We start from the raw sequence: 12,512 nt of genomic DNA, 5'->3' as shown, positions 1-12,512 counted from the left end.
GGGCAGCGTGCAGCAGACCTGCCTGTCCCACCCCACCCACAAGAGCCATTGCCAGACATGCTGGCCACTTCCAGGAGTGGTGCAGGACAAGGGCAGGCAGGGAGCCTGCCTTAGCCCCACTGCGCACTGCTGCTACCCCAGAGCCACTCAAGGTAAGTGGCACTGGGCCACACCCCGCACCCAACCCCCTGCCCTGAACCCCTGATCCCCTGCCCTGAGACCCTTGCTGAACCCCCTACTGCACTCCAAACCCCTGCCCCTGAGCCCCTTCCTGCTCACTGTACCGCCTCCCACACCCCGTGCTCCCAAACCCCCTGCCCCGGCCCTAAATTCATGACCCTGCATACAGTTTCACCACTCAGATGTGGCCCTTGGCCCAAAAAGTTTGCCCATCCCTGCTTTAAAAGATATCATGAGGCAGAGTTGAGCTGCATTGAGAGAGAAGCCCTACAAAACGGTATGGCATGTTTCAGTTCCTGGAGTCAAGTGATTAGGTCATAGTCAAATGGGAAAAAAAGCTTATTTCTAGTCCTCAAGTTTGCAAAGAAAAGCTCGAAAATGGAATTTGAATATAACTGAAGCAGGGATGTCTGCCTGAGTCTGCAGACAACCTGAGTGGCTGAGAGAAGGTAACTTCCCCATGAGAGGTATTTTAACTCTTGCTGGGGGAAGAGAATTCTTCACCCTTTTTCTTTGGGGCAGGAGAATGTGAGTGCAGACTTGGCCTGTTGCACCTATCCATACTAATATACCTGGTTTTCGTGATAAGTGTTCAAAGCAGCCTTCAGAAAACCGTATAGTATCAAATTTAGAAAATAGCATTTTTATAAATGCTTTGAGTGACAATCATCTCTTGTTATACTCAGAAATGTGGTCTGAAGCTATTAAAATACTAAAGGGAGAGTATACTGTTCGAGCAATTAAGGAACACAAGATGGATCAAGCAATTATTTTCTGCAGAACTAAAATAGACTGTGATAACATGGAGCAGTACTTTATGCAACAAGGAGGAGGTAATATTTCTCATTGTAAACTTATTTAATCCATTTTATTGATGTCTCAAAATTGACTGTTTAGGCCTTAAATAGTGTTCCACTTTTGCGTTTGTTTTTTTTTTAAAGAAATACTAATACTTGAAGATGTTTATAGCAAATGTTTTTTTGTTCTTCTTTCAGAGTGTTTCAGGTCTTAATTATAAAATTTTCTGAAAGCTGTAAGATGACAGTTAACCACTAGTTGCTCACCTGTGTTGATGGCATACTGTGATCACCAAACTTTTCTTGGCCTCTTGGCACCTGAGATCCATGTACTGTAAAACGTATTTAAATGGTGATAAAACTTACTTGCAATGGTGTCACTTATACCTTCCAAAAAAAAGCTTAAAATGAACTGCCCCATAGCAAAATAGTATGTTACTGTGATATGTCTGAACTGTATCTTCTGCCTGACATTTAAAACCTCTTCTCACAAAGGTCATCTTTGTACAACATCTGAAGTTTTGGACTTAAACTTCTATATGTTTGTAGTATGCTGTCAGTGTGATTATTGAATGGTTTGTATATTTTATTCTTTGTTCAATTGAATATTAATAACCTAACTTTTTTTAGGCCCAGATAGGAAAGGACATCAGTTTTCATGTGTCTGTCTGCATGGTGACAGAAAACCTCAAGAAAGAAAACAAAACTTGGAAAGATTTAAGGTAAAAATACAGGCTGTTATGGTGCTTCTCAGTCCCCAAACAAATCTGAACCAGGATGACTTGATGTGGAACTGCAGTATTCCCAAACCACTGCAATAAGGGTGTTTATTTCATATGAGGATGTCTGTGATGCCAGAGGGCCTTTGTAATATCTGGATTGAGAGAACAGTATGCAAAGTGTATCTGCTATTTTGCCCAACTACTTCTCCAAACACTTCTCCATTTCATGCTACTCAGCGTTCCAGAGAGGGGTGAACAAGTCCTTCACAATGCAGTATGGAATGTGGAAAGATTACTACTTTTAGTAGCCTACCTACTTACCTGAAGTTGTAAGGAAATAGTTTGCTCTTGTGGCCATGAGATAGGGCTCGTAATATCGTATGTGGTGTCTTATTAATAACATAAGCCATGCTTTAACGTTTAGGGCCAGTCTTCCAATTTTAGGAGCATCCACATTAAAATAGCTCATCAAGCCAGAGGCTCAGGATGTAATTATTCACTATTGTGTAAACCCTGTGACATGTTGTTCCTGTAATTAGAAGCTATACACAAGTAATTACACTAACTTAAAGACTAGGACCAATTTTTTTTTAAGGAACTGCACATTAGGCTAAATAAGTAACCCAACTCTCAAAGGATACTCTGTTTAAAGGCCCTTGCAGTGAGTGTGAGGTGGGGGAGGGAGGAATTTGTTTTTAAAAACTGTAGTGGGTTTAACTATGAATTCAATTTTTCCTTAGAAAGGAGATGTCAGATTCTTGATCTGCACCGATGTAGCTGCTAGAGGAATTGATATCCATGGTGTTCCTTATGGTAAGAAGTCTAAATATGATTAACACATGAATTTTAGCTATGGAACTCTGTAAGGGTTTGCTTAAGTATGTGAATATACAAACTAGTTAAACCGAATATATAATAACCACACTAAGAGAACGTTAAGCTTTCAAAATGAAGCACTCGAATATTAGGAAGTCCACAGGCAATCTTAATTTGGCCATCTTGTATATGTATGTGTGACGTTGCAGTCTTTAACTATATAATCACTTATTTTTCGGGGGGGGAACCCCAGAGAAGTCTTAGGGTATGTCTACACTACAAGAGTAGTTCGATTCAACTTAATTTGAATTTGTGGAATCGACCTTACGCAGTTGAATTTGTGTATCCACACTAAGGACACTAATTCGACTTTGAGTCCACACTAACGGGGCAAGCGTCGACTTTGGAAGCGGTGCACTGTGGGAAGCTATCCCACAGTTCCCGCAGTCCCCGCTGCCCATTGGAATGCTGGGTAGAGCCCCCAATGCCTGCTGGGAGAAAAAATGTGTCGAGGGTGGTTTTGGGTAACTGTCATCATTGACCCGTCAATCACACCCTCCCTCCCCGAAAGCGCCTGCGGGCAATCTGTTCGTGCACTTTTCTGGTCAGTGACAGCGCAGACGCCACAGCACTGCGAGCATGGAGCCCGCTGCAGTTATGGCCGTTTTCACCTCCTCGCACCTTATCGTCCACCTCTTCCACAGTCAGTTGCTGAGAAATCGGGCTACTTTTCAATGGTGCTGCAAGCACTGGTGGACCATAGGGGACTTTTACCAACATCAACGTCGGGTGGCCAGACAAGATTCATGACACGTGTTTTCTAAACGCGTGGTCTGTTTAGACACCTGCAGGAAGGTAGTTTGTGGTCCGGGAAGAAAATAACTGTTGGGGATGTACAGATGCCTATAGTGATCCTCGGGGACCCACCCTACCCGCTAATGCCCTGGCTCATGAAGCCCTATACAGGCGCCTTGGACAGCGACAAGGAACTCTTCAAGTACCAGCGAGCAGCGTGACCTGTGACTGTTCAGTTTCTTTACAGAGAAGCTGAACCTGCCCCTGTTTCTTTACCCAGTTACTGTTGACTATCCTCTGCAGTTACATACCCCGTTCACCCCGTTTCCCCCACTTCCAACACACGTGTAAAAATAAAATACGTGTTCCATTGTTACTTAACAAAGGTTTCTTTATTAATGACTTTGCGTTAAAGGGTTGAAACTGGGACGCAGACTGTGCTGGGTAGGGTGTGCGGTGATGTAAAGACCGCCTCTGAACTCGAGGAATGACAGGTTCCTGCTCCTAGAGCGGTCCGCAGTGCCAGACTGGTTGTTTCAACGGAGCCTGCCATCCCTCCTTTTTGGGATTCTGTGTGCGGGGGCTATGTGACCTTGTGGCGGAGGAGGACGGTTACAGATTCCCCTGCTGCGTGGCTCTGTGGTCCAGGACAAGGACCGCTGCATAAGATCTGTAACCGCCCTCCCCCGCTACAAAGTCACGTCCCCACCCACCCACACAGAACCTGGAAACCACCTCCCATACCGACCAGGGTGCCTACTGACTGCACTGTGTGTGTGTCCTGCTGCTGATCCTGCCCCCGTGTCTGTACCCTGGTAAAGGTGACCGTCCTATGCAATTACCAACCCCCCTTCCCCACCCCCACCCCCTTTCAAACACAGTCTTCTGTGAAAAAACATGATGGAAACAGTAATTAACAGCAAAGTATTTTTAATAATTAACTAGACAGTTGGGATGAAACTGGGATTTGGGCTTGGGTGAGTCAGGAAGGAAAGGACTCAAAATTTAGGGTATGAGAGCTTTTGGGTACTTGAGCACTCTGCTGGGGTGCAGTGACAGTTTTCCCGGCCCCTGGCCCCCCTCCTTCTTGTTATTTTGGGTGAGGGGGGTATGGGACTTTGTGGCGGGGGAGGGCGGTTGCAGATACACTGCAGGGGGGCTCTGTCCTCCTGCCTGCGGTCCTGCAGAACATCTACAAGGCGCCGGAGTGTGTCCGTTTGCTCCCTCATTAGTCCAAGCAGCGTTTGAGTCACCTGCTTGTCTTCCTCACGCCACCTGTCCTCCCATTTGCTGTGTGAGCGCTGGTACTGAGAGAGGTTCTCCCTCCTGGGGCATTTCCTGTGTGGCTGGTCAGAGCATCCAAGCTCGGACTGCTGTCCAGAGCATCAACAGAGTGGTGCACTGTGGGATAGCTCCCGGAGCTACTAAGGTCGATTTCCGTCCACACCTAGCCTAATTCGACATGGCCATGTCGAATTTAGCGCTACTCCCCTCGTCGGGGAGGAGTACAGAAGTCGAACTAAAGAGCCCTCTATGTCAAATTAAATAGCTTCGTGGTGTGGACGGGTACACGGTTAATTCGAATTAACGCTGCTAAATTCGAATTTAAAGTCCTAGTGTGGACCAGGCCTTATACTGTGAGGTGTTGAGCAACCTTAACTATAGGTGTTTCAACCTATAGGCTACAATTTGGGGGGGGTTGAAACAAGAAAACTTTTTAAAAATATCTTCTTTTATTAAAGGTAACTTGTCCTGTCAACTGGTTTTTGTTACTCTGTGAAACTGTTTCATATGCATGAAAAAGGGATTACAGCAGAGTTGAGGTAGAATAAATTAACAGTATGTATGATTACTATAAGTAGTTAGTACAACCTGGGTTGTATGCTCCTGCTTTGAATTGTCATACTCCTGTATGTGGTAACGTCCACCTTTTTTATTAATGCAGTTATCAATGTCACGCTTCCTGATGAAAAGCAAAACTACGTTCATCGAATTGGGAGAGTAGGCAGAGCTGAAAGGTATGTTGGAACCTTCATCAATCTTTTATGGGGTTGGTTGGTTTGTTTGCTTCAAATGCACTTTAGAAATACTTAAGTACTTTTTTTCAAACATTTCAGAATGGGTCTGGCGATTTCCCTCGTGGCAACAGAAAAAGAGAAGGTAATTCTAATCCAAAAGCAGAGGCACTGGGCAGAAGACAAGTTGTTTGAGTGAAGTTTATCATGGCTGATATCTAACTTAATCTCTTGCTTTGGAAAACTCCCGTTTGTTTGTGTATTGTACTTTGGTTTAGTGCATCTGCATCTTTAACTGAGTATTGTAGTTCTTATACTGGTTTTAATGAAAATAATAATGCATTAATATATAAGTGATTAAATTGTTTTATTTGTGTGTGGCATATATTTCACTTCTTGTCTAGGTGTGGTATCATGTTTGTAGTAGCCGTGGAAAGGGTTGCTATAATACCAGGCTGAAGGAAGATGGAGGTTGCACTATATGGTACAAAGAGATGCAGGTAATCTTTCATTTGTTTTTTTTGTTTTTTTTTTTAATTAAAAAATATCACCTTTTTATTTAAAAAGAGGGAAATAGCTGATACTACTTTCTCAAGGATTAAGAGGAATGTACATTATAGTTTGTCTTGTTTAATTGAAGCATAAATCATAGTTTCAAAATCCCATGGATGAAGACTTTAAATAAAACCTATTTTTGAAGTCAAAATTGTGGTGGTTGGGAATATATATTTCATTTTAATCTACAAATTCTGAAATTCATTTTGATTATATTATCCTGTTGATAAATATCCAAGAACATTTTTTTTTCCTTCTATCCTCTTAGTTTTGGCACTGACTTACATCCAGTGTCTTCACAGATAAAATAACTGATTCCATTGTGCTAGGATATTGCTAGTGAATGTTTAATTGCATCTTAACTGTCCTTTTTAAAAATGATTAATACATAATAGAAAGCAGACTGTCTCACTTATCGTCTAGTCAAATAGACTGACGATAAGTTTGCATGTCTGTTTCAAGAATGTAAGATCGCTTCATACAATAATTCTCAATCAGTTTTTGATGATTTAAAGTGCAGCTGATTATGTTGCTATTGCACAGATTGATAAGAGAATCTTGTATTTTCATCTTCCATATCCAGAATAACATGCAGATTCTGAATGCATTTTACCACCTTCCTAACCACGTGCTGTGAACTGTTACAAAATGGGATTAAAAATGTGATATTCATTTCATTTACTGAGATGAATTATCTCTTAAGACTACTTATATCTGTCATTCCTCTTAACCTGAGAATATCACTTTTTTTTATACAAGTACAGATTTTTGAATGGGATATGTCCAGTATGAAATTGCTGGAAATTCATGGCAATTCGCACTTGTGAAATATTAAATGCCTTGTATGTAATAAAATAAGCAGTTAGGTTCAGACCACAAGTTATTCTGTGTGGGTCGGCCCCATTAAAGTCAATAAGGAAGGGATTCTCAGACTGGGCATCATGACCCCTTGGGGTTGGAAGGTGGTTACATGGGGGTCGCAAGCTGTCAGCTCCATGGGGCTGATAGCCCCAAGCTTCAATTAAATTACCTCCCCTCCCCATTTTAATTTATATGGGGAGAGTCCCAATCAGAGGCTTACTGTGTGAAAGGGCTCATCAATATAAAATGTTTGAAAAACGCTGCAGTAGGGGCACCATATGGATATAGGGGGTCTGCCCATAGAGAGTTACTTGTAGTCTCAAAGGGGCCTTGATTATAACAGTTGTGGTTATTCTGTATCAAAAGGAGTGTCATATGTAAGACGCGAGAGGTAGTAATTCCCCTTTCCTCACCACTGATGGGGCCTCAGCTGGAGTACTGTGTCCACTTTTTGGGCACCACCGGTTAAGAAAGATGTAGACAAATTGGAGAGAGTTCAGAGAGCAACAAAAATAAAACTTAGAAAACATGACCTGTGAGCAATGGTTGAAAGAATCGGCCATGTTTAAAGAACACGACTTTGGGGGGGGCTGTGGGGGAAACAGAAGTCTTCAAACGTAAAAGTTTGTTCCAAAGAGAACAGTGATCAGTTGTTCTCTATGTCCACAGAGAGTAGAACAAGAACTAAAAAGCTTAGTTAGTAACTAGGGAAATTTAGGTTGGATATTAAAACGAGGGGGATTGTTAAGCAATAGAACAGGTTACCTGGAATTCCTGCCACTGAAGGCTTTTAAGAACAGGTTAGACACAAACAGGCCGTACTGGCCACCGCTTCCAGCAGCTCCCATTGGCCTGGAGCGGCGAACCGCAGCCATGGGAGCTATGATCAGCTGAACCTGCAGACACGGCAGGTCAACAAACCGGCCCGGTCCGCCAGGGGCTTTCCCCGCACAAGTGGCGGAACAAGTTTGGGAACCACTGGTCTAGAGAGAGACTTAACCGGAGAAGTGATTAAAATCACAGAAGTGAAGGGCTCGAAGGCAACTCAAGAGGTCATCTAGTCTAAGCTAGTATGCATACACTTCTGAGACTTTATTCCTTTCAGGGCAAACTCTGTTCTTGGATGTATGCCACTCCTGTTGGAACCACTGAACATAATCACTGGTTTAGAACAATATAATACTATTTTTTGCTTCAGAAATGGAAGAATCTTTAAGACTGAATTGTTGTTGTTGTTTTTTTCTTTCTTAGTTGCTGGGTGAGATTGAAGAGCATCTGAACTGTACTATTTCCCAAGTTGAGCCAGACATAAAAGTACCAGTGGATGACTTCGATGGGAAAGTTACATATGGAAAAAGAAGGGCTGCAGGCGGTAAGCAACTAATTAGTGTTCGGTAGTCTAGTTACATTTCGTTCAGTCAATTAGCGGAAACATTGGAAAGAGTGACTTAACGATAAAAAAAATTGACAAAATGGTCCGTATCTTAAGACTTTTAATTTATGTAACCACTCTTTATGTAACCTTTTTGGAAGAACCCCTGTCACTAAACAAAGCATCCATGATTATTTTCACTCCGCCCCCTATATGTGACTGTGATACATGGCAGGCCATCAAATGTAAGGTCCTCCTGTGTGGTAATACCAGGATCCTGTGTTTGTGGGGTTTTTTCAAAATATAAATTTATATAAAAATAAGGACATGGGTTCTTTTCAGGCAGTTGCAAGCATGGGTATGTATTTATCTATGGCTGGGAGCATGTGTTTAACCGTAACATAAATTCAGTTAAATAAACTGACCTTCTAAACTCTCTGATTTTATTAAAGGTGGTTTTTTTTACTGGTTTTTGTCTAGATAATTAAAATTTGTTTCTAGCTGAGTTGCAACAGATAATATTTACTGTGTGTGGTGAGGTCTGCAAGTTTGCCAATAGCAAGTTAGTAAGGCTGGAATAGTTAACTTTCTGAACAATTGCAACTGAACATAAGTACTGCTGACAAGTTATTTCAAGCATGTCCTTTAGAGTGTGGTTCTTTTTTGGCAGGTGGAACCTATAAAGGCCATGTGGATATTTTGGCACCTACAGTACAAGAGTTGGCTGCCCTTGAAAAGGAGGCTCAGACATCTTTCTTACATCTTGGCTACCTTCCTAACCAGCTGTTCAGAATGTTTTGAATGTGCCACACTTTAGGCAAGACTTGAATAATAATAAAATAAGCTCCACATTGAAAATACTATAATCTTGTGCTGCCTCTCAGCAGTAGTATTTACAATAACTCTAAAAACAAGGCACTGTTCTTGCATGTCAAGCAACCCTGTTCAATAATGTAGACTCCCATGTTTTAGCTGTCATAAATGTTGGCCTAATAAAAGAACTAATCTAAACTTGAGGGTGTTTGGGTTTTTTTACATTTTCCCCCTCATCCTTGAGTGAGTTTTCAGAATCACTAGTTTTGTAGCGTTTTCATTTACTAAAAATGCAAATATAATTTACCCAGTTGAGTGAGAATGTTGTGTATCTTTCTACTAAATATAAAATGATTTGCCCTGGTACTATTTTGTCGGGTTAAATTCAGTTTTCAATCACATAGTCAACCTTGACAAAAACTTTTGTTCACTTGTGTTCTAGTTGTTTTAAAAAAACACAGGTATTTTTAATGCATGTTATAACAAACAACTGAATTTTCACAAAGTACATTGTTTTAAAATATTGTGGGGAAAAATCCATCAAGTTTAAGTATCTTAGAAATTAGAGGCTCTGACTTGTATCTACAAAAACATGGAACTTAGGTCCTCTCAAATTATCCTGCTTTGCTTGAGTATTGCAGAACATTGAGTCTTCTGCAATTTAGCATATGTAATCTAGTTTGTTGGGGCAAGTCAATGAACACTGAATTCACTTGGCTAAATGGAAGTCCGTGGGCCCAGGAGCCTGCAGCATTCATAAGCATTACAAGTGACCATCTTCATCCTGCATCCTTATAAATGGTAATAGTTGAAGGCGCTAGTAGGGAGGCTTTTGAATAGCCCTCTGATATCCTTGTGGATATTCTTTTTATATCCGAGAGGTAGCCGTGTTTGTTGCTTTTTACAGATCCAGACTAAGAGTCCTGTGGCACCTTTATAGTCTAACAGATGTATTGGAGCATAATCTTTCGTAATTGAATACCCACTTCGTCAGATGCATGTAATGGAAATGTCCAGAGGCAGGTATAAGTATGCAGGCGAGAATCAGTCTGGAGATAACGAGGTTAGTTCAATCAGGGAGAGTGAGGCCCTTTTCTAGCAGTTGAGGTGTGAACACCAAGGGAGGAGAAACTGCATTTTATAGTAGCTATAAATTGCATACGCACACATTTCAGGTAAAATCTGTCTAATGGCATTTCATTTAAGTTTGGATTTATTCCATTTTGTGGCTTCAGGTATAAACCTTAAAGTTACTTTACAATTATTTTCAGCGGCTAAACAAAGCAATTGCTGGTTTGACACTTAAAAATATCCAAAGCTACAGGAAGTATCTGATATTGTGTGAGTGTTGTTCCATTCCCCTGAATATCTTCTCCATTCTTGTGAGCAGAAAACATATTTCCAGAATTGGAGTAGTGTGCCTGCTTGCCAGAATGGAGGAAATGGCCCAGTGTGCATTGGGATGAGAACCCAACAGCCTAGGTTTTAAGTTGTCCCACAGAGAAATATGAAGCATTTCAACATAAGAGACTATGTTGTGGGAGTGGGGCCGGGAGAGGGAAGAGAACTTATTTTGTCAGTAACTTAAAACTGACTTTCAAAAAATGATGAAAGATTCATTAGAACTTGATACCATAACTGAATTGGGCAATGGCCTATGAGTTCTCTTTTTATCTCTGAAAATCTTTCTAGTGTTCTTGTACTTGATACAAGCAAAGGTGCAACAAGTCAGGCAGGCTCTCACCAGTGTGTGTTTCCATGTGGCAATGGAAGCCCACCATGTGACTTCACATCAGAAAAGGTAATAATGTTTCACCTTCCTCATCCTCAGTATGACATACACAAAGCAGGTGCACTTAATTGAACAGTGTTCTTTAAGTAGTTCAAAAATTGTAGGTGTAAGTGAAATTTTCGTTTTGCAGCACTAAAATCACTTCATACAAACACACAAGCATCAGAATCATTCAGTGGGTGGAGGTTTTTTTTGTCAGTAAAATTGTTCCCTAAACATTCATCCAAGTGTAAAGCATATAAAAGAAATTTCTGAACAGAACTAGCAAAAATGTTCAGACCAGATGTCTCAAGCAAGAGCCTTGTTCAGGCACCAAAATAAAAATTGAGGCATTAAATATTCACAATTCTGAAGTCCAATACTAAGACTGAAGATGGCTAAATAAAGCTTTAAGTACATAGTTTTTAGGCACTCGGGTTTGGAAAATATTGGCTTTCTTTTTCCATTGTCAGCCTCTTATATTTAAGAGGCTTTTTTTTCTGGTAGTCTAAGTATGTACTCTCGAAGACTGCAGCATGACTTAGTGAAGGATTCTTGACTCGGGAGTTGATTCCCTGTGGTAATCCTTCAGAACCTGGCTATGCTAAACAGAATGTAGGGCAAGGTGTACAGCTTTCTTAATAGGCATTTATGTAGATGGTTGCTGGGGGCAGTTGTGTGTTTTGTTGAGGTGGTACATTGGCAAGGCTGTTTGTGCTCCCTGTTACAAGGAATTAAACTGAATTGCTTATATTAAATCAGGCTGCCAGCTACATCAGTGAGCGTTTATAATGTTACTATAACTTTTCCTGATCATCTATCCCAGAAGACAAATACAACCACCTTCCTAGTGAGTCTATAAAGCTGAGAGCTGAACTCAGCTAAGATGCTTAGATTTTTTAAATCAAAGTAGCTTGCTCTATTGACAAATAAGAGCAGCTGCTTGATGCTGGTTGTAGGTTAGGAGTCTTTGGAAATAGGCAAAGACTGATGCTGTATAGGCAAGCAACTCAAGCTACCTAGCCAACTCCCCAATTAAGTGCCCTTTTCAAACAGGGATTCTTTCTGAATCAGGCAGTGTTGATTTGCTTTTGCATCCATGGCTGAGAGATGATAAAGATGACTTTTTGCCACCGGTCTAAATCTGGAGCAGTTCTGTTGGTTTTAAGTGTAGTCATACCAGTGCAAACAAGGTCAGAATGTCTTGGAAACTCAGGTAGCAAATAACATGAATCTATTTGAGCTGGGCATGAGAGTACAGACACCCATGATAATATACAAAATAATATTCATACTAGTATCCTGGTCATTAAATTGGCTGCCAAATTAATATTGAAGGCTGTGGGGTTGGGGTGTGTGTTTTGTTTTTTTTGTTTTTTTTTTCTAAGTTCATTGCTAAAAACAAAAATCTATTGACTGCCTCATGGTGGTGCTAATGTTTCACTGATGCCGCCTAAGGGGCGCAGAATCTAAACTAGTCTGTTACTACCACTTGGCGTCAATGTATTTTTTCTTCCCTTTTTTTTTTAATGGTGAAACTGTTTCAAGCTAAAAAAATTTTTTTTAATCAAAGATATTGGATCTTCATATATGGAGCTAAGCTTAGTGTTCACAATGAAGAAACTTTGCTTCATTAGCTGACTTGTTGCTACAACAGGATTAAACATGCAATTTAAATTGTCAGTGTTTTTATCCACAACTAACTATTTAAACAGTCTGTACCTTGTTTTGGGTACAATATGAATTCCTGTGTAGACAGATCACCTGTACATGTCAAAACTGTTTATGTTCATTGCTGTTCTCAGTAACTCTAGT

At 40.9% G+C, this 12,512-nt stretch overlaps 1 protein-coding gene across 1 annotated transcript in view; it reads left to right on the top strand.

The window, feature by feature from the left end:
- DDX1 (DEAD-box helicase 1) overlaps positions 1-9,124 on the top strand; it is a 42,071-nt gene extending 32,947 nt beyond the window's left edge. The window contains exons 19-26 of the mRNA XM_045011254.1: positions 867-1,013; positions 1,608-1,699; positions 2,440-2,512; positions 5,256-5,328; positions 5,428-5,470; positions 5,730-5,825; positions 7,993-8,113; positions 8,784-9,124. Coding sequence (XP_044867189.1) covers positions 867-1,013; positions 1,608-1,699; positions 2,440-2,512; positions 5,256-5,328; positions 5,428-5,470; positions 5,730-5,825; positions 7,993-8,113; positions 8,784-8,914 — 776 coding nt within the window. The 3' untranslated portion in view covers positions 8,915-9,124. The remainder of the gene's footprint in view (positions 1-866; positions 1,014-1,607; positions 1,700-2,439; positions 2,513-5,255; positions 5,329-5,427; positions 5,471-5,729; positions 5,826-7,992; positions 8,114-8,783) is intronic.
- The last annotated feature ends 3,388 nt before the right edge of the window (positions 9,125-12,512 follow it).

This window comes from Mauremys mutica, chromosome 3 (assembly GCF_020497125.1).
Source record: "Mauremys mutica isolate MM-2020 ecotype Southern chromosome 3, ASM2049712v1, whole genome shotgun sequence".
In the NCBI taxonomy this organism is placed as follows: domain Eukaryota; kingdom Metazoa; phylum Chordata; order Testudines; family Geoemydidae; genus Mauremys; species Mauremys mutica.
The sequence above is the reverse complement of the archived record's forward strand: the minus strand, read 5'-3'. Positions and strand labels throughout refer to the sequence as shown.